This window comes from Oryctolagus cuniculus, chromosome 7, assembly GCF_051225735.1.
Source record: "Oryctolagus cuniculus isolate XC-2025 breed Fujian yellow rabbit chromosome 7, ASM5122573v1, whole genome shotgun sequence".
NCBI lineage: Eukaryota > Metazoa > Chordata > Mammalia > Lagomorpha > Leporidae > Oryctolagus > Oryctolagus cuniculus.
The window spans coordinates 141865127-141889783 of NC_142873.1; the positions used below are offsets into that span (position 1 = coordinate 141865127).

The following is a 24657-nucleotide window of genomic DNA, read 5'->3' on the forward strand; positions in this document are numbered from 1 at the left end:
AAATAAAATAATCTATTAAAAATGTTGATTATCAGGGCCGATGCTGTGGCGCAGCAGTTTAACACCCTGGCCTGAAGTGCTGGCATCCCATATGGGTGTGGGTTCAAGATTCAGTTGCTCCACTTCCAATCCAGCTCTCTGCTGTGGCCTGGGAAAGCAGTGGAAGATGGCCCAAGTCCTTGGGTCCCTGCACCCGTGTGGGAGACCCAGAAGAGGCTCCTGGCTCCTGGCTTTGGATTGGCACAGCTCCAGCCGTTGCAGCCAGTTGGGAAGTGAACCATCAGATGGAAGGCTTCTCTCTCTCTCTCTCTCTCTCTCACTCTCTCTCACTCTCTCACTCTCTCACTCTGTGTGTGTGTGTGTGTGTATAACTCTGACTTTCAAATAAATAGATCCTTTAAAAAAATGCTGATTATCTTGAACTAAAATTCTAAATTATTTTAACCAAATTTCAAGTAGTTATCGTTAACTTTTCGGGTAAAGACTAAGATTGGTTTAACCTGAGCAGAGGTATGTCTTTGTAGATTGTAGTAGGGCTTATAAATATGTGGGAGCCAAGTTATCAAGGACTTGAATTCCAAGCTAAGAGGTTTGGACTTAATTCTACAGCCAGAGAGTTTCGGGGACAAGGAAGAAAATGCTGGGTCTGGAGGAGAAAAGTAAATCACTCCTTTTGGACTATTTGAGTGCCAGCCTTGACCTTTTTAGCTCTTAGCTCACATTTCCATGAATGAAATAGGTTTTAAAGATTTATTTATTTATTTTGAAAGAGTTATGAGAAGCGGGGAGAGACATCTTCCATCTGCTGGTTCACTCCCCAGATGTCCACCAAGGCCAGGGCTAGACCAGGCTGAAGCCAGGAGCTTCATTTGATGTCCCAAATTGGTGACAGGGGCCCAAACGGTTGGACCATCTTCTCTTGCTTTTCCCAGGCTAATTACAGGGAGCTGAATTGGAAGTGGAGTAGCCAGGACACAAACTGGCCCCATATGGGATGCTGACACTGCAGGTGGTGGCTTTACCTGCTATACCACAGCGCTGCCCCCTTACTGTAGATTTCTTGAGACAGAGTGAATTTCTGCCTACTAGTTCACTCCCCAAATGCCCTCAATAGCTAGAGCTGGAGAAGAAGCCAGGAGTTGGGACTGGATCTGTGGCATAGTGGGTTGGGGTGTCACATAGTAGATAAAGCCACTGTCTGATGCCAGCATCCTATATAAGCACCAGTTTGAGTCCTGGCTGCTCCACTTCCAATCCAGCTCCCTGTTAATGTGCCTGGAAAAGCAGTGGAAGATGACCCATGTGCTTGGGCCCCCATGTGGGAGACCCAGATGGAGTTCTAGGCTCCTGGCTTCGGTCCCAGCTGGGACAAGGCCAGGCCGAAGCCAGGAGCTTCATCTGGGTCTCCCACGTGGGTGGGCACAGGAGCCCAAGCAATTGGACCTTCTTCTGCTCCTTTCCCAGGCCATTAGTAGGGAGCTGGATTGAAGTAGAGCAGCCGGGACTCCACCCAGCAACTATAAGGGATGGCATTGTCACAGACAGTGGTTTTACAAAACCCACTATGCAGGCCGGCACCGCGGCTCACTAGGCTAATCCTCCGCCTTGCGGCACCGGCACACCAGATTCTAGTCCTGGTCGGGGCGCTGGATTCTGTCCTGGTTGCCCCTCTTCCAGGCCAGCTCTCTGCTGTGGCCAGGGAGTACAGTGGAGGATGGCCCAAGTACTTGGGCCCTGCACCCCATGGGAGACCAGGATAAGTACCTGGCTCCTGCCATTGAATCAGCACGGTGCGCCGGCCGCGGCGGCCATTGGAGGGTGAACCAACGGCAAAGGAAGACCTTTCTCTCTGTCTCTCTCTCTCACTGTCCACTCTGCCTGTCAAAAAAACAAAACAAAACAAACCACTATGCCCCAACACCAGAGCCATTGTAGTTGTCATTGTTGGTTTGTTTTGCGACTTTTTTTTTTTTTTTTTAAGATTTATTTATTTTTTGAGAGGCAGAGTTCCTCATAGAGAAAAGAAGAGACAGAGGTCTTCCATCCACTGGTTAACTCCCCGAATGGCCAAAAGGGCTAGAACTGGGCCCAGCTGAAGTCAGGAGCCAATAGCTTCTTCCGGGTTGCCCACATGGGTGCAGGGACCCATATGGGACACCAGCTCCTCAGGCAAAGGCTTAACCTTCTATGCCACAGTGTTGGCCCCAGTTTAGTGACTTTTTAAACTAGTTTTGTGAAGACTGTGTTGTTTGTCCTGCATAACTACTGAAGTCTTGTTCCATTATTTTAGTTATCAACTAGTGATTCTTTTATCACCTAGAACAAGTAAAAAAAACTCTCCCAGTCTTTGTAGATTGGCTCTGCATGTATGCTTAGAGCCATTTCATAGAGGAGAAAACTAAGTCACATGGAGTACACTTTTCCAGGTTACTAAGTGACAAAGCTAGGATTCCTGTCTAAGTAATTTAGGTCTGAGTCTCCACTCTGCAGTAAGATAAATCAAGACATGCAATAAAAATTTTAGCTGCAGGGTTTCAAGACAAACCCAGATCCCCGGCAGACCGTTTTACACAACATAAACCTCCAGGGGGCATTATTACCAGCAGTGTGCAAGTGTGCCATTTATTTATTTATTTGAGAGGCAAAGTTACAGAGTGAGGAAAAGACAGAAAGTCTTCCAACCACTGGTTCACTCCCCAAATGGCGCAGTGGCCAGAACTGGGCAGATCCGAAGCCAGGAGTCAGGAGCTTCTTCCGGGTCTGCCACACGGATGCAGGAGCCCAAGCACTTGGGTCCTCTTCCACTGCTTTCCCAGACCATAGCAGAGAGCTGGATTGGAAGAAAAAGAGAGGCTGGGACTCGAACCAGTGCTCATATGGGATGCTGGCATTGCAGGTGGGGACTTAATCCACTGCGTCACAATATCGGCCCCCAATAACATAACTTTTAAAAATCTATATAAAAATATTTTGTTCTGCCTCTCGTTAACAGTTCTCAATTTCCTCTCTGAGCTAGAACTGTATCTTAGTGTTTTTTCCTTCATGATGAGACAGAGAGGTGAGCCAACAAACATTTACTGAATGATTTAATAAAATTACTGTTTAGGGGGCCAGAGTTGTGACAGTGATATCTCATTTTGGAGTGCTGTTTTGAGTCCCAGGTGCTCTATTTTAGATCCACCTCCCTGCTAATGCGCCTGGGAAAGCCGCTGAAGATGGCCCAAGTATTTGGGCTCCTGTGACCAATGTGCGAGACCTGGATGGAGTTCTGAACTCCTAGCTTTGACCCAGACCAGTCCCAGCTGCTATGGTCATTTGAGAAGTGAACCAGCAGATAGAAGATCTCTCTGTTTCTCACCATTTTTGTAACTCTGTCTTTCAAATAATTAAATAGATCTTTTAAAAAATTACTGTTTGGATAGGAGAGGATACTAACTGACTTTAATTATAACTAACAGTAAACCATCTACTATGAATGTAGTTATGAAATTATGACTAGAACTAAACATGAAAACGTTTAGTTTTTTTTTTTTTTTTTTTTTTTTTCTATTTTGAAAGACAGTTACATAGAAAGGTAGGGATACAAAGAGAGAGCGGTCTGGCCAGCGCCGGGGCTCACAAGGCTAATCCTCCGCCTGCGGCCCTGGCACCCCAGGTTCTAGTCCCGGTTGGGGCGCCAACTTCTGTCCTGGTTGCTCCTCTTACAGTCCAGCTCTCTGCTGTGGCCCGGGAAGGCAGTGGAGGATGGCCCATGTGCTTGGGTCCCTGTACCCGCATGGGAGACCGGGAAGAAGCACCTGGCTCCTGGCTTCAGATCAGCACAGCGCCGGCCATAGCGGCCATTTGGGGAATGAGCCAACAGAAGGAAGACCTTCTTCTCTGTCTCTCTCTCACTGTCTATAACTCTACCTGTCAAATTAAAAATAAATAAATAAATAAAATCTTTGAAAAACAAAACAAGGTAGGGTCAGAGCTGTGATGCAGTGGGTTAAGCCACCACCTGTGACACCAGCATCCCATATGAGAACCAGTTCAAGTCTTGGCTGCTCAGCTTCCAATCCAGTCCCAGCTAATGTGCCTGGGAAAGCAGCACAAGATGAGCCAAATGCTTTGCCCCTGCCACCTATGTGAGACACCCAGATAGAGTTCCTGGCTCCTAGCTTCTGCCTGTACTAGCTTCAGCCATTTTGGGGAGTAAACAAGTAAATGGAAGATCTCTCACTCTCCCTTGCTCTCCTTTCTCACTGTAACTCTGCCTTTCAAATAGTAAATATGTGGGGTTTTTTTTTTTTTTTTTTTTTTTTTTTTTAGGCAGTGGTCTAATATCTTTCTCCTAAAGAATATACGAAGTAAACTTATAGAGGACTTCTTCCAAGGGCATGTTGATTAACAGTATTTTATTCTAACTTTATTACCAAAGGAGTCTGAAAATATAACCAAAATAGTTTATTCCACCAGCCTTCAAATAATTTGGCAAAATTGTGATCATTTTTTACCATGTGTTGCTAGGACATCCAAGAAAGTTTCTGAATGAGGTTCTTGTTCTAGATGTGTTCATGTCTACCAAGTATGTTGTGCAGTTACTTCTCAAGGAGATGTTACTGATAGACTGTCCTATTCCTCTGCTTTAGCTTTGGGATATCCGGAAGAAAGCAGCCATCCAGACATTTCAGAACACATACCAAGTGTTAGCTGTGACCTTCAATGACACAAGTGATCAGATTATTTCTGGTGGAATAGACAATGATATCAAGGTATGTGATGTTCGTGTTGTATTTCACTTTGACCTGCATCCACTTACAGAAGCAAATCTTTGAAGACTTTTGGGATTGTGGTAGCTTTGTGCTTAATACCAACTAAAATTACAATAATAACTTAGAACTTTCTTTCTCTTCGGTCCTCATTGTCTTCCTCAATCAAAGGTTTCATTGCAGCCCATATAAATGCTGTCAGGGACCAGGCGGTTCATGTGCCGCATGCATCCCCTGGGTGGAGGACTAGTGGAAGGACGGGTGTCCTCCACTCTTGCTGTGTTTTTCTTTTTGACACTATTTAAATTAAGTTTTCTAAGCTTCTAGTAAGAATGAGAGAAAGTAATACTTTTGGAGAAGGAGGCAGTGGGCCGTGTGGCAGTACAGTGTAGCTTAAACCTTCAACTAATTTGACTTGGGTTCTAATCCCACTTCTGCTGTTTTCTAGTTTTGTGATTTCAAATGGGTTCTTTAACTTGTTCACTTTAAGCTTATGTTTTCTCACATGAAGAGTGAAGGTGATAATAATAACAGTAACTTCTGCCTCATAGAGTTGTTGGGATTAAATGAGCCTATCCTTAGACCACCTGCAGTGTTCCTGGATATAGCAAGTACCAGTAAATGTGAAGGGGTATTTTGGGACTATACAATTCAAGCCTTTGCTTACTGGTTCCCTAAAGGATCTCAAAAACTGTGGCCCTACCCTTTGCATTACTGAGGTAATTACTGTTAGATCGATGCTAAGCTTCCTGTGTTGTCTCTACATGGCAATTGTTCTGTATTCCCATTCCTGCTTGCTTCCTTTGCTGTTACTATGGATGGCATGTCTCATTAAGTGGGAAGATTTCAACCTTCACTTCTCAAGGACCTCATGCCAGCAGTTTCCCCAAACTATTTTCAGCGTCTTCTCTCCTGCTTTTCTACTTTCTTATCAGAATTTCACTATGGTGGTAGGGTAAGGAGGAATCTTCCTTCAGTTCCACATGGAGATTGCTGTTGCTTGGTGACTCTTCCTCCTCACAGCCAAATGTCTTGCAAAAAGAAGATGGTGGTGATGATAAAAACAATGTTGTTGTCATCATCTAACACATAGTGCTTACCTTGTGTCAGATCATGGATCAGCTCTACATCATTAATTCATTTAAGCTCCACAACAACTTTGTCAAATGCTACTAGTGTTATTTCATGCTTAAGAAGCTGAGCTAGAAAAGGCATAACAACTTAATCTAAGCTTACACAGCTAATAAGTGGTGGAACCTCAGTTTAAAATCTCAAGTTTGCTTCCAGAGTCATGCTTTTTTATTTGAAAGACAGAGTTGCAAAGAGAAAAGTCTTCCATCCTATGGTTCATTCCCCAAATGGCTGCAGCAGCCAGAGCTGGGCCAGTCCCAAGCCGGGAGCCAGGAGCTTCTTCCAGTTCTCCCACGCAGGTGCAGGGGCACAAGGACGTGAGCCTTCTTCTGCTTTCCTAAGCCATACCAGAGAGCTGGATTGGAACTGAAGCCGGCACCCATATGGGATGCAGGTGGCAGCTTTACCTGCTACGCCACAGCACCAGCCCAATTATAAGAAATTAGAATTAGAATTAGAATTAGAATTATAAGAAATTCTCTGAAGATTTTTCTGCCTTCACTATCTTCAATTCCTTTCTTCTTGTTCCTTTTCTTTCTCTTTTTTTTTTTTTTTTTTTTTAATATTTATTCATTATTTATCTGAAAGAGTTAGAAACATTTCCTAGTTTCACTCCCAAATGGCTACAGTGTCTGGGGCTGGCCAGGCAAAAGCCAGAAGCCTGGAACTTCATCTGGGCATGCCATGTGGGTTCAGGGGCCCAAGCATTTGGGCCATCTACCGCTGCTTTCCCAGGATCCTTAGCAGAGAGCTGGAACAGAGATGGAGCGGCTGGGACACAAAGTGGCACGCACGTGGGATACCATGTTTGCAGTTTAACCTGCCATGCCGCTACACTGGCCCCCAAACTTACTTTGATTTCTTTTTTCCGCAAACTTTTTGAAGTATTCTTATAACCTAACTCATATAATTGTTATATTGTTAAATTAAGGATATAATAATGCCAGCACTGTGGCATTCACATAGTAAGTGTTCTGTATATGTCAGCTACCATTATCATTATGTTTTATTATTATTAGAATATTTAATAATGTAAGTGACCATCAAGTTACTGGACATTTAGGCTTTTCATATGTGTTAATATTATAGATTATGCTGCTATAGGACCCCTGTTGTAGTACAACAGGTTAGGCTACAGCTTGTGATGCCAGCATTGCATATTGGAGTCCTGGCTGCTCTGCTTCCAGTCCAGCTTCCTTCTAATACACCTAGGCAAGCAGTGGATGATGGCCCAAGTATTTGGGCCCCTGCCATCCACATGAGAGACCCCAGTGGAGTTCCTGGCTTCATCCTGGCCTAGCCCTAGCTGTTGCAGGCATCTGGGGACTGAACCAGTGGATGGAAAGTTGACCTTTGTATCTCTTTATTTATGGGGCTGGTGCTGTGGCACAGCTGGTTAAAGCCCTGGCCTGAAGTGCCAGCATCCTATGAGGGTGCCGGTTCAAGACCTGGTTACTCCACTTCCCATCCAGCTCTCTGCTATGGCCTGGGAAAGCAGTACAAGGTGGCCCAAGTCCTTGGGCCCCTGTACCCACCTAGAAGAGGCTCCTGGCTCCCGGTTTTGGATCAGCACAGCTCTGGCTGTTGCGGACAATTGTGGAGTGAACCAGTGGATGGAAGACTCTCTCTCTCTGTCTCTTCTCTCTCTGTGTAACTCTGCCTTTCAAGTAAATAAATAAGTCTTTTTTATTTATCTTTAAAAATATATTTATTTATTTGAAAGGCAGAGTTGCAGAGAGGCAGAGGCAGAAAGAGAGAAAGAAGTCTTCCATCTGCTGATTCACTCCCCAAATGGCCACAGCAGCCAGAGCTGGTCCCATCCAAAGCCAGGAGCCGAGAGCTTCCTCCAGTTCTCCCACATGGGTGCAGGGGCCTAAGAACTTGAGCCATCCTCTGTTGCTTTCCAGGCTATAGCAGAGAGCTGGATCAGAAGTAGAGTAGCCGGTACTGGAACCGGTGCCCATATGGGACGTGGGCACTGCAGGCGGCGTCCTTTCCCACCATGCCACAGTGCTTGCCCCTCAAAATATAAAATTTTTTAAAAATATTTATTTTATTTGAAAGTCAGAATTACACAGAAAGAGAGGTTTTCCATCCACTGGTTCACTCCGCAATTGTCTACAACAGCCAGAACCGCACTGATCCAAAGTCAGGAGCCAGGAGCCTCCTCCAGATCTTCCATGTGGGTGCAGGGGCCCAAGGACTTGGGCCATCTTTCTACCGCTTTCCCAGGGCGTAGCAGAGAGCTGGATTGGAAGTAGAACAGCCAGAACTCGAACTGGCACCCATACGGGATGCTGGTACTGCAGGCAGCAGCTTTACCCACTATGCCATAGTGCTGGCCCCAAAAAATAAATTATTTTTAAGAAATTATGCTCCTATGAATATGTGTTTCCATGAATTAGTTTTCTTTGTTTTGTTTTGTTTTTTTAGGTTCCTAGATGATAATTAATGTGTTAACAAATACCAGGATATTTCATGTTTTGGATACAGATTGCCAGATTGTTTTCTGTAGGGCAGTATCAATTAGTACAGTGTTTGAAACCAGGTTCCTGTAGGTGTTTGTCTTCATTTTCGCTACTGTATAACTAAAAAATTTGCTGGAGAGATATGAGGCAATTTTAGAATTTTATTAGAAGATAGTCTTCTAGGGGCCAGTGCCGTGGCACACTGGGTTAATCCTCCATGGCAGCACCGGCATCCCATGTGAGCACTGGTTCTAGTTCAGATTGCTCCTCTTTTAGTCCAGCTCTCTGCTGTGGCCTGGGAAGGCAGTGGAGGGTAGCCCGGATGCTTGGGCCCCTGCATCCACATGGGAGACCTAGAGGAGGCACCTGGCTCCTGGCTTCGGATCGGCACGTCTCCATCTGTTGCGCCCATTTGGGTAATGAACCAATGGAGGGAAGACCTTTCTTTGTCTCTCTCTCTCTCTCATTGTCTGTAATTCTGTCAAATAAATAAATAAAAATCTTAAAAAAGAAAATAGTCTTTTAACCCTATGTAAAAACATTCTGCTTAGGGGCTGGCGCTGTGGTGCAGCGGTTAAAGTCCCAGTCTACAACAGCAGCATTCCATATGGGTGCCAGCTTGTGTCCCAGCTGCTCCACTTCCCATCCATCGCATGGAACGGCAGCAGAGGATGGCCCAAGTGCTTGGGCCCCTGCACCCACATGGAAGGCCCAGAGGAAGCTTCTGGCTCTTAGCTTTGGATTGACCTAGCTGTGGCTGTTGCAACCATTTGGGAAGTCAACCAGCAGATGGAAAACCACTCTCTGTCTCTGCCTTTCTCTGTTAACACCGTCTTTTAAATAAAGAAAATAAATCTTAAAAAAAATAATACTGTGCTTTAGGAGATTAAATTGTCCCTGAATACAGAGGAACAGTTTGTTGTTTAGTTGGTTTTTGAGAGGCAAATATACAAATAGAAAGAGAGGGCCCCCTTCTGGTGGCTCACTCATATGCCCACAACTGGGAGCTGTTAAGAGTTGGGGGAGCAGATCGGCCCCACGGCTCACATGGCTAATCCTCTGCCTGCGGCGCCGGCACCCTGGGTTCTAGTCCCAGTTGGGGCGCCGGATTCTGTCCTGGTTGCTCCTCTTCCAGTCCAGCTCTCTGCTGTGGCCCGGGAAGGCAGTGGAGGATGGCCCAAGTGCTTGGGCCCTGTACCCGCATGGGAGACCAGGAGGAAGCACCTGGCTCCTGGCTTTGAATGGGTGCAGCGTGCCAGCCGTGGCAGCCATTTGGAGGGTGAACCAACGGTAAAGGAAGACCTTTCTCTCTCTCTCACTGTCTAACTCTGCCTGTCAAAAAAAATAAATAAATAAAAGGAGTTAGGGCAGCAAAGCCAGTAACTCAATCCAGATCTCCCACGTGAATAGCCACCCAATTATTGAAGTTATCAACACTGCCTTCCCAAGTCCAGATTAGCAGGAGACTAGAATCAAGAGCTGCAGTCAGGGACTAAACCCACATACTCCTGTGTGGGACACAGGCATCCTAATAGGTACCTCAACCACTAGGCCAGACACCTGCCCCCAGAAGGTACTCTTCATTGTCCTCAGGCCCTCCTGAATTTATTTAGATATACAAAAGAGAGGCTCCTTTTGAATCAGAAATGGACTTACAGAATGTCAGACATGAAAGGGACCTTAAACATCTAGTCCATTAATCTTATTTTATAGATAGTAAAGTAAAACCTGTAAGAGGTTTACTGAATTAGCTGAGACTACATTGTTGATCAGTCAGTGGTAGAGCCAGGATCAAAGCTGTATCTCCAGAGGACTAATAATCGTTCCACTCTGTCTTGTTGCCCGTGTCAGTTAACAAGTATAAAGCATTTACAGGCTTTCCTGTCTTGAGCACTTGGCAAATCACTATACTGCCCTATTGCATTTGGAGCTGCTCATCAAAGAGCCTATTTTTTGTTTACTTCTCAAATAGCACTGGCTATTCGAAGACAGGAGGAACAAACAGGGCATGGGAACTCCTTTTAGAATCTGAGGTGAATGAATTCTGTTTATATTTGTGAGCAAATATGCTGTTCCTGACAGTCTCCTGGGACTTTCTTCCTGGTAACAAGATCGAGGAGTCAGAAAAATGAGAAAGAAGATGGTATGTTTGAGGGCTTGAAGGTTTGGCTGTCCTTTGATGTTATCATCCTGAGCTCTGGTCAGGGTAGTAGTTTATTTGATTTTTTTTTTTTTTTTTTTTTGACAGGAAGAGTGGACAGTGAGAGAGACAGAGAGAAGGTCTTCCTTTGCCGTTGGTTCACCCTCCAATGGCCGCTGCGGCCGGTGCACCACCCTGATCCGATGGCAGGAGCCAGATACTTATCCTGGTCTCCCATGGGGTGCAGGGCCCAAGCACTTGGGCCATCCTCCACTGCCTTCCCGGGCCACAGCAGAGAGCTGGCCTGGAAGAGGAGCACCGGCTATTTGATAATTTTTGTTAACTAGTGGTTTAGGGCTAGTGCAGGTCTTCACTGATTTCCTATGCTCTGTTCTCATCCTTTGAATTATCTTGCTCAGAAGCATCTTTCCAGAATGCAAATCTGACTAACTCATTCCCCTACTCTGAATCCTTTGGTTCCCCTATGAAATGATACCAAGCCAGGATTTCAGAATGTTTCGTGAAGGGGCTGGCGCTGTGGTATAGCTGGTAAAGCCTCTGCCTGCAGTGCCGGCATCCCATACAGGCTCCGGTCCTGGCTGTTCCACTTCCAATCCAGCTCTCTGCTATGGCCTAGGAAAGCAGCAGAAGATGACCCAAGTCCTTGGGCGCCTGCACCTGCGTGGGAGACCTGAAAGAAGCTCCAGGCTCCTGGCTTTGGATTGGCGCAGCTCCAGCCATTGTGACCATTTGGGGAGTGAACCAGCTTATGGAAGACTCTCTCTCTTTATCTCTCTCTGCCTCTCTAACTGTGCCTTCCAAAATAAACAAACAAATCTTGTGAGCTGCTCTCTGTGCCTAATTCCCTACAGTCCAGCAGTTTTGCCATTTTGGCTCTACTTTTGCACATTACCTTCACCTGGAAATACCCTCGACTGTGTATGTCTTCTGTAGTGCAGCTCCTGCTCAGGTGCTTTATTCTCTCCGGAAGCTTCCTTTTCTTGCTCTCATCCCTGTTCCACAAGGGAGGCAGGCAGTCCCTCTTTGCTCTCTTCCACTGCTGCTGGTGCAGCCTCTCTCACTTGTTTGCATGCCTGTGTTTCCTGCTCGACTGTACGCTCCTGTGGAGCAGGGACTCTGTTTTTCACCTACAGCAGTATTTACCACTAATGTATACCCAAATGTTCTATGAATGACTGATTAGGAGGTTTGCAAACATGTTTCCTTAGATTAGTACCATACTCTTTTCCATGGCAAACTTTGGAAATATTTTGACCCTACACAAACAAGTTGTGCAGGCCTCAAGGAGGAAAGTCTGGAAATAGCACACAAGTGCTGTGAGAGGTTGCATAGTGCATTCTCTCCTGGTTGTTACTAAGCTAAAGGCTTTGGCAGTGCCTGCCCTAAAGGGAGGAATAGTGGCTTGAACAAAATGTCAGCCATTTCAAGCTTTCCTGGTTACTGAGGCAGCAAACATTCTGACACAAAATGAATGTATATAAAGTATGTTCGGCTCCACACATGAATGAGTTATTGATGGAGAAAGTGGACTTGTGTATTGCTCTAGTGTACAATACCTAACTCATTTCTGAATGAGGGAAGGTGCTTTGCTATAAGGAATAGCAAGAATTTTATTCTCCTATGAAGACTACATAGCAATGTTAAATAAAATTTGGAAGAAATTTTGTATAAAACCATTGACCTTAACACAATTGCTGTTCTTTTTCCATGTGACATCCAGACTATTTCTGTCGGTCTTAATATTTATTTTATATAGTTGCAGTAAATGTAAATATAGTGCTTTGTATTTTCCTTTTTGCTTAATATCTTATTATGTAAATATTTTTACATTCAGGCTCCAGAGATTTTTTTTTTAGGAACTGCTTAATAATAGCTACCAATTATTGCAGTCCTGCCATGTGCCAGTCCTATGCTGAGCACTCTCATTTGTACATCTTTACAGCAGTCGAAAGAAGTAGATACTATAATCTCTGTTTTCCCAAACAGGCTTAGAAAGATTTAGTGGCCCAATAAACTCCAGTTCCTTCTGACCCTGAATCTCCATTGTTTCCACTATGCCATCCTGTCTCCTGTAAGAGAACTCTCCAGTGTGCTTGTGAACTATAATTTAATAAACCATCTGTTTTTATATTTGACATTTAGATTATTTCCAGTTAAACAGTTTATCTTACCTTGCCTATACAGGCAATAGTGAGTCTGCATTTTTTTAAAGTAAATACACTTTTCCAAACTGTATTTATATGTGTTTGTATGTATGTTATATGTGTGTGTGCGTGCGCATGTGCGTACATATTATAACGTTAAATAAAAATTAAGCATCTGTTTTTGTATATTGTTTTGTTACATGTAATGGCGATGCTTTCAAATTACAATGTTACTTGTTTTTATGTAGTTCTGATAGTTCCCTTTTATTTCTTAATTTTTATGTGATTTAATTTTGTTTGAAAGAGACAGAAAAAGATTTTCCATCTGCTGATTCACTCCCCAGATAGCCATAACAACCAAGGCTGTGCCAGACCAAAGCCAGGATCCCAGAACTCAAACTAAGTCTCCCACATAGGTGGCAAGGACCAAAGTACGTAAACCATCATCTGCTGCTTCTCAGGCCACTCATTAGCAGGAAACTGGATCTGAAACAGGGGAGCCGTGACACTAACCAGGCACTTCTACATCAGATGAGTCCCAGGAAGCGTCTTAACCGCTATGCCACTATTAACTGGTGGCTGATAATCACAGTTTAAATGTTTTAAATGACATTTAATTTTTTCACTAATGCCCAGTACATTTTGTTGTGATCTGGAAATAACTTCCATGGGGTGTACATTGCATAGTGGTTAAGACATCACTAGGTGTGCTCGCATCCGGTTCTCAGAGTACCTGGGTTTGAGTCCCAGCTCTACTTGACTGTTAACTTCCTGCAGATATGCCCCCCTGAGAATCAACAGCTGATAACCAAAATCCTTGGGTTCCTGCCACCCTCATGGGAGACCCTGATGGAGGGTCCTAGCCTAGCCCTAGCAGGCAATTGGGGACTGAAGAAGCAGATAGAATATCTCTTTTGGCCTCTCTCTCTCTTTCTGTGCTTTCCAAATAAATTTTTAAAATACTTCTTGAAGAACCTCTATAAATTTTGTTGTTGTTAAACTTTATCTTAGTATATGACATTTAAGCAAACATAGTAACTTTGACTTTTTTAGGAAAATGCAAGTTCTTTTCTTTTTAACAGAAATCCTATATTTTGTGGTAAAGTAATATGTGGCCCAGAGCCAGATTTCCCAGGCCATTGACTCTTGCGTAATAATGTTTCTTTACTATTTTTCAGCTTGATTTCTAGGAGCACCTTTTTGTTTTTGCAGGTCTGGGACCTACGCCAAAACAAGCTAACCTACACCATGAGAGGCCATGCAGATTCAGTGACTGGGTTAAGTTTAAGTTCTGAAGGCTCTTATCTCTTGTCCAATGCAATGGACAATACAGGTAACTTTGCAGAGGAAAGCTCTCCCAATGCCCAATCATTGTCACTGTGAATAAAGTAACATTGAGTGCTAGAAATGTGTACTGGGATGAAGGAAGAGTCCAAGGAACAAGTCAAGAACGGCTCTCGTATTCTACTAGGCAGTTAGGAGAAGACACTGTAAAGGGAAAAATTACAGACTATATGGTCAAGAATCTGGGACTCTGGGCCCCGATCTGCCATCTAGTCCCTGAATAGTAACTTGCACACAATGTTTCTCCTCTCTGAGCATCAGTTTCTACAATGATGAAATTATAGGACCAGACTTGCCTTTTTAAGGTCCATTTCAGCTTGATACACAGTGAATCCATGCAGGTTACAAGAAACTCTAGTGATTAGTTAATATGGAAGATGAGAATCCAGTGGTCCATTCAAGGCATTTCACAAGCATTTTCAGAGAGTACCAAACTTGGGGGATCAATAGACCTATTGTGTTTTCTGCCAATGTATCTTCCCTCCCTAATAATACTGAAGTGAGAAGAGGTCCTCATTAAAACATCTCAGTGTTCTAGATTTATACAAACACATATTCTTGCCCATTCTCTATTTGTTATTATTAAGGTTTTTTTCCTTCTTTGTTTATTTGAAAGGCAAAGCAACACAGAGAAAGGGAGGGAGAGATCTTCTATCCACTGCTTCACTTCCCAAATGACCTCAATAGCCAGGGCTGGGCCAGACCAGAGCCAGGAGCCAGAAACTTCATCCTGGCCTCCCACATGGGTGGCAGAAGCCCAAGCACTATCTTTTAATTCCATTTTTTCATGAACTTTATGCAGTGTTCTTGCATAGTTAATATTGGGAGAGTTTGGAAATGCCCCGATACAGAAATTCACAGGCTTATCAGGAACTAAAATGCATTCACTGGCATTTCTTATCAAAAACAGTACCTGGGAATGGACATTCGGCCCAGTGATTAAGACACCACTTGGGATGCCTGCATTCCTTATCAGGGTACCTGAGTTCACATCCTGGCTGCGAATTCTAGCCTCCTGCTAGATGCATGCCCTGGGAGCCAGCAGGTCATGCTTCCAGTGGTTTGGTCCCTGCCACCCTCGTGGGAGACCTTGATTGAGTTCAGGCTTCTGTCTTTTGCTTGGCTGGGCCCCCTCTGTTGGGAGCATTTAGGGAGTAAACCTATAGATGAAAGATTCGCCCTCGCCCTCTCCCTCTCCCTCTCTCTCTCTCTCTCTCTCCCCCTCATTTCAAATAAATCACAGTAAGTAAAAAAAAATGTTTAAAAGAAGAGTACCAGACACTCCATGGGTACTCAAATTCATTGCATCAACATCTTTACTTTCTTATTATGATTAAGAAATTTTCTGTTTATTACCTCCAATTCTTAGAACCTTATTGTCTTATTTGAACCTTAAAATGGGCTTCTAAGAAAAGACAAATAGGCCAGCACCGTGGTGCAGTACATTAAGCCTCTGCCTTTAATTCCAGGATCCTATATCAGAGCTCAGGTTCAAGTCTCAGCTTCTCTACTTCCAATCCAGCTTCTTACTGATGTGCTTGGGAAAGCTGGGGAGATGGTCCAGGTACTTGGACCTCTGCTACCCATGGAGGAGACTCAGATAAAGTCCCAGGTTCCTGTCTTTGGCCTGACACAGCATTGGTCATTGCAGCCATTTGGGCAGTTAACCAGCAGATAGATCTCTTCTGTCTCCTTCACTCTGCCTTTTAAATAAATAAATCTTTTTAAAAAGATGTAGCATTTCTCTTTCCTATCCTGTTGTCTTTCCTCTGTGTCCTTAACCCCAGCTAATGGGACTTGGATACATTGATTCCCCTACAAAAGGAAAAAAGCCTTAACAGGTAGCACGCCTCCTGTTGGAACTTCTCCAGTCAGGAAACACATCTGTCACTGGCATGAAACTGTCCCAGTGGGTTCTCAGGAGTCCTCTGGCTGACAGTTGTTTTGTGGTTTGGATTTGTTTCGTAGTGCGGGTCTGGGACGTCCGGCCTTTTGCCCCCAAAGAGAGGTGTGTGAAGATATTTCAAGGAAACGTGCACAACTTTGAAAAGGTGAGTTCTGCATGACAAAACAGTTTTATTGTCCATTTGGTTCTAAGAAACATTTCAGGTGATACTAAATACAGAGAGGAGTAGCTCTGCTCAGAGTCGGCTGTGTTCCAGTAATGTTCTTCAGCAGAGGACATCTTGCTGGCAGTGAAACACATAGAGGCGAGGTGTAGAAGGTTGTGAGGACTTTTCAGTGTAGTCCACTTTTGGGCTTTTTTTTTTTTTTTTTTTTTTTTTTTTTTTTGGTAAGATGTATTTATTTGTTTGAAAGTTACAGAGAGGCAGAGAGAGCGGTCTTCCCGCCCACTGGTTCACTCCCCAAATGGCTGCAATGGCTGGAGCTGGGCCAGTCCAAAGCTAGGAGCCAGAAGCTTCTTCTGGGTCTCCCACACAGTTGCAGGGGCCCAAGGACTTGGGCCTCTCTCTGCCACTTTCCCAGGCCATAGTAGAGAGCTGGATTGGAAGTGGAGCAGCCAGTACTTGAACCAGTGCACGTGTGTGATGCTGTCATTACAGGCAGTGGCTTTGCCTGCTACACCACAGCACCGGCCCCACCCTTAAACTTAATAATTCCACCCTTAGACTTGTGTTCCTTATAATTCCTTAGACTTATAACTCTCACAGATCAATACTTCATATGAGATCCAGGCTCCATGACTATTACCCAGATGGTCTCCCTCAGCCTCCCAGTGACCATCTGTTAGAGCCTTGAGAGAGTGTCCCTCTCTAAGCTCCATGGCCTGGATTCTGAGAGCCAGAAAATTTTCTCAGACCTTCCAATTCTGAGATCAGGTATGTTGAAACCAGCTTTTCCTCACATTTAATTTGTTTGTAGAGATGATTTTTCTTTTGAGAGCTCATTGAGATTTACTTTAGTTTTATAAATGAAATCTGTTGGGTTGGATTTTTTTTAATTTTTCTTCAAGGTAAACCAAAAACAATTTTTAATGAGGATCAGGATAAGGAACATCTCCATTTGTGAGCAGAACAAAATTTTATTGCCAGATCCAATCTAATTAGCAATTGATTAAGCATTTTCTACAGTTAATTTTTATGTGATATAAAATAAAGTGTACTGTTTTGGACCACAGAGTATAATTGCTGATCATTTTTGTAGAGAGAATAAAACTACCTCAGAAATTTAGTCTCAGTGATTCTCTAATCTAGCAAAGAGAAGTTTGGTACATGACTATCTAGTAGATTCCTGTTTATTGATCATTACAGAATCTTCTGAGATGTTCTTGGTCACCTGATGGAAGCAAAATAGCAGCTGGCTCAGCTGACAGGTAAGGGTCACTGTGTGTGAGGTGAAGAACGATGTAGCTTGCAGGTCTTCTCATGTTTAATACATGAGGTGCGTATTCAGAGCTGAAGCAGAGGTATAGCGTACTCAGAGATGGGAACTGTATGCAGAAAAGGGGATTTTAAAAACCATGTTGGCCAAGCATCATGTCTGTCCTCTTTTAAAACATTTTAGACCTACTGGATCAACAATTTCTTTGATTCTATTGGATTCCCTTTACCATCAAAGTAAAATTCAGACTCATAATTAGTCTCCCTCGTCTGATCTTCTGCCATGCTCAGTTCATTCAAATACACATCCCCCGCCATCACACAAGTGCTTCACTCGGGGAACTCTCCTTATGCTAACTTCCTTCTGCATCCTCGCTGCCAGCTTCTCATAGCCCCTCTTCTCTATTATCCAAACTCTCATCTCTAGTAAACCACCTCTGTGTTACATCTATAACTTTCCCTAGCCTTCTCTCTCCCTTACCTCTTAGGCATAAGTAATTACTCTTTGGTGTAGTCACACTTCATACACCAAATCTTTATTTATATTAATTACATCTTAGAGTCCAACATACTGGACACCTGTAGGTCTCAGTCATTTCTGTGAACCCAGGGCAGTGTTTAATAGTGCTTGAGCTGTTCTTCAAATTTATTTTATTTGTTTAATTGAGAGAAAGAGTTACAGACAGTAAGAGGGAGAGAGAGAGAGGTCTTCCATCCGCTGGTTCACTCCCCAAATGGCTGCAACAACCGGATCTGGGCCAATCCAAAGCCAGGAACCAGGGGCTTCTTCCAGGTCTCCCTCATGGGTACAGGGGCACAAGCACTTGGGCCATCTTCTATTGCTTTCCCAGACCACAGCAGAGAGGTGGATCAGAAGAGGAGCAGCTGGCGCCACAGGTGGAGGATTAATCTGTGCCACAGCACCAGCCCCACTGCTTAAGCTATCCTAAGCACTTAGTGGATATTACAGGAATAAATTCCTCGCTCATGGCTGCTGGTCAGATTCTGGGCATTTTCCAGTCATCTGCGGAATTAATAGACTGGAGTTTTCTTAAATGTGATTTTAAACTGACTCAGGCATCACATGCTGAATGAGAAACAATGAGAATCTGTCAGACGCTGCTGTATTTGGTTTGTCTTTAGTGACCCTTACTTGGGAGGGAATCAGGTTGAACAGGGATGTCTAAATGCCAACATTGATGGGCCACACTTGTAGGTGGTAAAAAGAATGATAAGACCTTTTGATGGAGGATTGTGGGTTCGGCTCCCATTAAGACATGTCTTTACCCTTTTAAACCCATTCTTGTCTTCTTTAGATATTCTCTTCCTGCCTTTCTTGAGCTAGCCAGGGCCTTTGGAATGCTCCAGGGCTTTCTGCCTTTTGGGGCCCTAGCACTGCCACAGAGAGGCTTTGCTGTGGTCTGCCTCTGTCTTGTTTGCAAATATGCTAAACATACTTGAAAATTTCAGAAAACCCCCACCCCTTTATTCTTCCAGACAGTATTCAGGTATTTTCTGGGAGAAGACAGAGTCCACGTGAAGCTCTGCCAAATTGATGGTTTCAGTCCGGGTGGTTAGAGAGCTGCCTTGAAGAGGGAAGCTGAAGGGATTTTCAGTTGTCAAATAACAGAAGACCTTAAGAAACAGACTTGCATTCATTGAAGTATTTCATATAATTTTCAGCAGAAATAGTGTATCTTTCCTATGTAATTATTTAAATTATATTCACATAAGCATTTTTTTTTTTCTGAAAACAGTTTGTTTCTGAAGTTGACGATTTCTGATTTGCAGTTTCCCCTCTTGCCTTTGTCCCTCCCCGACTTCTTTAAACTTAGGTGTGGAAGCATGACTCTGGTCTGAGGAATGCCTGCCCCACTCTGTCCCCCTGCTGGGCTGGCCAGGTTTCACAGGCTGCCTCACCGCTTAGCCCCAACTCAGCAAGCAGTTCTGCTGTGTAAGGACCCTAGTTCCTGCTGAATGTTGCCAACCAAAGTAAAGAGAGGAGAAGGAACCCCTCTAAATTTAGCATCTAAGTCACATCCATCAAGGGTGAGGGCTTGGAGATCTGGGGTTCTGCAGTCTGAAGTGCCAGGGAAGCCTGCCTCTCCTCCTCAGAAACCTGCTGTTCAGCTTGGCCTGGATTTGGCACATTTCTCCTTTCCACTCAGACATCATCTCCTTGTTCACACTCGAAACTCTTGACAGTCCTATCAAGGATTATGGAAAAGTTGTCCAGTCTTGACCAAGAAGGATTGATTGAGCCTATGGACTTAATGTGATTCTGTTTTGATATAAATGTCCTAACAATAACAATAGCTATCATTAATTCTCTGTGCTAGAAACTTTACATAAATGACCTTATTTTTCTCACCAAAGCTATGAGATTGATATTTTCTACATGATTTTTATTAAGGAAAGAATCTTGGAGATAGTAACGTCTAAGGTTACTTAGTAAGTAGCTGCACGGAGACATGAGTCAGGTCCTTGGGACTCCAGAGCTCATTTTCTCATTTGCTCTCTTGTTCTCTCTCTGCCTTAAAAAAAAGTTTTTGCATATGGACCAAAATTGTTATTTTGGGTAAGAACTCACCATTTTATAATTGTGTAGTGGTGAGCTATTGATTGAATAAATATGTAAATAATTTTTTGAAGATTTGTTTGTTTATTTGAAAGAGTTACAGAGAGAAAGGGAGAGACAAAAAGAGTTTCCATCTGATGGTTCACTCCCCAAATGACCACAACAGCCAGGGCTGGCAAGGCTGAAGCCAGAACTCCATCTGGGTCTCCTACATAGGTAGCAAGGGCCCAAGTACTTGAGCCATCATCTGTTGCTTTCCCAGGCACATTAGTGGAGCTCGACAAGAAATGGAGAAATGGAGGCCTTGAACCAGCATTGATATAGAATGGCAGCATTCCAAGCAACAACTTAACCTGCTGTGCCACAATACCAGTTCCATAAAAACTTTAATAGCTGCATGAAAATGACCACTCCTTTTAATTTTTAAACTTATTTATCATATTTAAAAGACAGAGCTTCCATATGCTGGTTCATTCCCCAGATGTCTACAACACCCAAGGTTGGGCCAAGCTGAAGCCAGGAGACTCAAACCCAATCCAGGTCTCCCACGTGGGAGGCAGGGAGCCAACGACTTGAGCCATCATCTGCTGCCTCCCTGGGTACATTTTAGCAGGAATCTGGAATGGAGAACAGAACCAAAACTCGAACCCAGGCACTTCAATGTGGGATGCGGACATTCCAGGTGGTCAAAGAGTGACTAAACTGCTGAGCCAAAACCCACCCCTACCACCTCTCTTACTTTACCAGTAGAATACTTTGGCATAGTCACATGGAAGTGTTAACTTTTACCCTTTAGCTAAAATGACTCAGGCAAATTTCAAAGTCATACGAAGTTTTTTTTTTTTAACTCTACCACTGATGAACTATGTCATATCTGAAAAGTCACTGTACCCTAGTTTTCTTGTCTATAAAATGAGGAGTTTAGGGCCAGCGCTGCAGCTCAACAGGCTAATCCTCCGCCTGCAGCTCCAGCACCCCAGGTTCTAGTCCTGGTTGGGGCGCCGGTTCTGTCCCAGTTGCCCCTCTTCCAGTCCAGCTCTCTGCTGTGGCCCAGGAGTGCAGTGGAGGATGGCCCAAGTCCTTGGGCCCTGCACCCGCATGGGAGACCAGGAGGAGACGCCTGGCTCCTGGCTCCGGATCGCCGCAGCACCCTGGCCACAACACGCTGGCCATAGCGGCCACTTGCGGGGGTGAGCCAACGGAAAAAGGAAGACCTTTCTCCTCTCTGTCTCTCTCTCACTGCTCACTGTCTAACTCTTCCTGTCAAAAAAAAAAAAAAAATGAGTTTAGCTGATTTTGGTTGGCCTCTTCCCATTCTAGAATATCCCTAGAATTCAGTATTCTTTCTGCCTATGAATTCACTGCAAGTGACTGGGTTATTTGTATATTGTAAAGGCTTCCTGTACCTTCTCTGGGCTCTGTTTAAATACAGTACTAGAATTTGAATACAATACTAAGAAATTAGCTGTAGGTATAATCTAGATTCTCAGCATGCCATGAGTTGGGCTAATGAGTTTAACACGTTCCTGGATGATTATGAGATGAACTATAGCCAATTACACTAGATACTCTTTGAAGTAGGTTTTTGTGTGGGGTCTGCGAGAATACCTGTTTCTTTTTCCTCTCCATGGTCTTTGCCATTTCAGATGTGTATGTTTAGACATACCAATGATGCTTATATTTTTAACTATTCTTGTTTTTCTGCTCAGTTGCTCAAGGTCCATGTCTTATAAACTCTGTATTCCTAGTTTCAAAAGACTAAAACACAGTTAAGTAAATATGGGGCAAATTAATAGTTTTTGCTCAAGTGTCCCTTAAAAAGCCATGCCTTTGAGTTTGACATTGTGGCACAACAGGTTAAGCCCCGACCTGAATCACCCACATCCCATATTGGAGTTCAAGCCCCAGCTGCTCCACTTCCAGTCCAGTTACTGGGAATGCAGGGCATGATGGCCCAAGTACTTGGGTTCCTGCTACCCACATAGGAACTCAGATGGAATTCCTGGCTCCTGACTTTGGCCTGGACTTCCCCCTACCACCAGTTGTGGCAGGTATTTGGGGAGTGAACTAGCGTATGGAAGATCAGTCTCTGTCTGTCTCTCAAATAAATAATGAATTTTCCAGTAAATAAATGAATGAATCTTTAAAAAATAAAAATAAAAAGGCCGTGTGTACTCCTCACTCTGGGAAACGTTATCCTTGCTGTTTATGATCCCTTGCAGGTTTGTGTATGTGTGGGATACCACGAGCAGGAGAATACTGTATAAGCTGCCTGGCCATGCTGGCTCCATCAATGAAGTGGCTTTCCATCCCGACGAGCCCATCAGTAAGTCTGTCCTAAAAACTGGGAAGGGGTCCTGAGGCAGTCTCCCACAGAGGGGCCTCAGGAGTACAGAGGTGGAAGTGGAAAGCTGCTTATAGGCATTTCACGCAGTCTTCATGGGTATCAGTGACAGGCTCGCCATTTTGTCTTAAGTGGTGAGGGTAAGAGCAATGTTCCATTTTGTTGATCTCAAATCGATCCAGTCCTTTTATTTCCAGATTTTTGCATTTTCTTAAAGTCTATGCCTCAGTGGTATATTTGGATGAAAAAAATAATATTTCTTAAGATTTAGACATAAGTTGCAACTTAAATTTTATTGGCTATCTAAATGGAACAATGAGCCTTGAATTTAAGAAGGTAAGTGTCCCAAGTGAGGGTGTAAATATTCATTATAACAAGCAGAAGCACATTTACAAAACAACTGACAGCAGTTCCTCTCTTACAGTGTGATTGGGGAGCTCTTTCTCCTGGGGCTGACTGACAAGGGGCATCAGGACTTAGAGCCTGATAATATATTTCCCACAGCACTGTCATCCTCATGATTTTCAGAAGACTTGGACTGAAAACCAGGCTACAGTTTCCTGTGGGTGCTGTGTAGGAGGGGAGTTCAAGCTGAATCCAATTGCTCTTCTGTCCCAGAATTGACTCTCGACACAAGAGCCCTTGAGCACCAGGTCTGCTTGAGCCTTCATAATTTCCAGTTATCTTCTCTGTTCCTTTTACCTTAGTTCTGTCGGCATCCAGTGACAAGAGACTGTACATGGGGGAGATCCAGTGAAGATGCGGAGCGGAAGACACCGAGGCTGCTTGTCCTCCGTCTGCGTGAGCGGCACCACGTTGTGCCCAGGCCGGCACCGCCCCCGGATGACCATTACTAGCAAGAAGCAGGGAGCAGTGGCCATCCTCCAGCAGCCACTGTGTCCCATGTCACCAGGATGGTTGAGGAGGCTCCTTGTGGCCTCCAGACCATCTGCCAGATTTCAGGGACTGGTTTTCTTGTTTGTTTTTCACTCTTTTTTTATATTTTAAATAATATCTCTTCAAAGGGACAAATATTGATTGGTTTGTAGTTTCCTGTTTTCTAATCCAGGCTGAAGACAGGGAATGTGACTGAAATTTGTTGATTGGGTTTTGTTTTGTCTTAATTCAGTAACTGGCGTGTGTGATATTTGCTTCCTGTGTTTCTCTGAGTCATTTTGTATTAAAAGCCAAATAGATGCCTTTTTTACAAGAGCCATGTGGATTGCCTTTATTGCTGTCTGAGTCTTCAGAGCAAAGTGTGGTGTGGCCATGGGATATAATCCATTTAAACTTCGGAGAAGCTGTTTACTGAGGATGTCCCGCTTTTCTGTGTTTCTAGGTTTACTCCCCTGAAAATGACAAGCAGAGAATAGTTAGTTAGTTTTAAAGTTTTATTTATTTGAAAGGCAGAAATAGAGATCTTCATCCACTGATTCACTCCTCAAATGACCGCAATGGCTGGAGCTGGGCCAGACCGGAGCCAGGAGCCAGGAGCTTCATCCAGATCTCCCACGTGGGGGCCGGGGCCCAAAAACCTGGGCCATTTTCCACTGCTTTCCCAGGCACATCAGCAGGGAGTTGGATCGGAAGTGGAGCAACTAGGACTCTAACCAGTGCCCATATCAGATGCCGGCACTAAAGCCAGAGGCTTAACCTTCACCACAGCTCTGGCCCCAGAATAATGATTTATTAGTAACAAATATTTTTTTCCTACTGGAAGCAGAACACTGAAGAGAGGTGAAAGAACGTGATTCTTGATTGCACACAATCTTTTAACGGGCAAGGTCTTTTCAACGCTTCTCTTGACAAGCACTTTTCTGCCAAAGATAATATTTATTTGATGCCCTATGCTCAGATTTCTTAAAGTGGGTATATTAAATTACCTTGGCCAGAATGCTACAAAAAAAGCAACTCGTGGGGAGCCAGCTGCCACCTACAATGTGGGCATCATACATGAATGTCCCACTTCTGATCCAGCTGCCTGCTAATGTGCCTGGGAAAGCGGTGGAAGGTGGCCCAAGTGTTTCAGCCTCTACCCACATGGGAGACCTGGATGCAGTTCCAGGTTCCTGGCTTCGGCCTGGCCATTGTGGCCATTTGGGGAGTAAACCAGAAGATGGAAGATTCTCTGTCTCTGTCTTTAACTCTGCCTTTCAAATAAATCTTTTTTTAAAAAATCAACTTATGGAAAATTAATGCCGGCACCATGGCTCAATAGGCTAATCCTCCGCCTTGCAGCGCCAGCACACCGGGTTCTAGTCCCGGTCAGGGTGCCAGATTCTGTCCCGGTTGCCCCTCTTCCAGGCCAGCTCTCTGCTATGGCCCAGGAGTGCAGTGGAGGATGGCCCAGGTCCTTGGGCCTTGCACACGCATGGAGAAGCACCTGGCTCCTGGC

The 24657-nt window shown here is 44.2% G+C and overlaps 1 protein-coding gene across 3 annotated transcripts in view; it reads left to right on the top strand.

Annotated features, from left to right (window-relative positions):
- SNRNP40 (small nuclear ribonucleoprotein U5 subunit 40) overlaps positions 1 to 23474 on the top strand; it is a 35083-nt gene extending 11609 nt beyond the window's left edge. For 2 of the 3 annotated variants that reach the window (XM_002716061.6, XM_089301120.1), the window contains 6 exons: positions 4632 to 4754; positions 13868 to 13988; positions 15968 to 16050; positions 17272 to 17333; positions 22141 to 22244; positions 22970 to 23474. In XM_002716061.6, coding sequence (XP_002716107.1) covers positions 4632 to 4754; positions 13868 to 13988; positions 15968 to 16050; positions 17272 to 17333; positions 22141 to 22244; positions 22970 to 23019 — 543 coding nt within the window. In that variant the 3' untranslated portion in view covers positions 23020 to 23474. Of the gene's footprint in view, positions 1 to 4631; positions 4755 to 8901; positions 9217 to 13867; positions 13989 to 15967; positions 16051 to 17271; positions 17334 to 22140; positions 22245 to 22969 lie in introns of those variants that run through there. The other variant, XM_089301119.1, reaches the window with a different exon arrangement.
- Positions 23475 to 24657: the final 1183 nt, after the last annotated feature.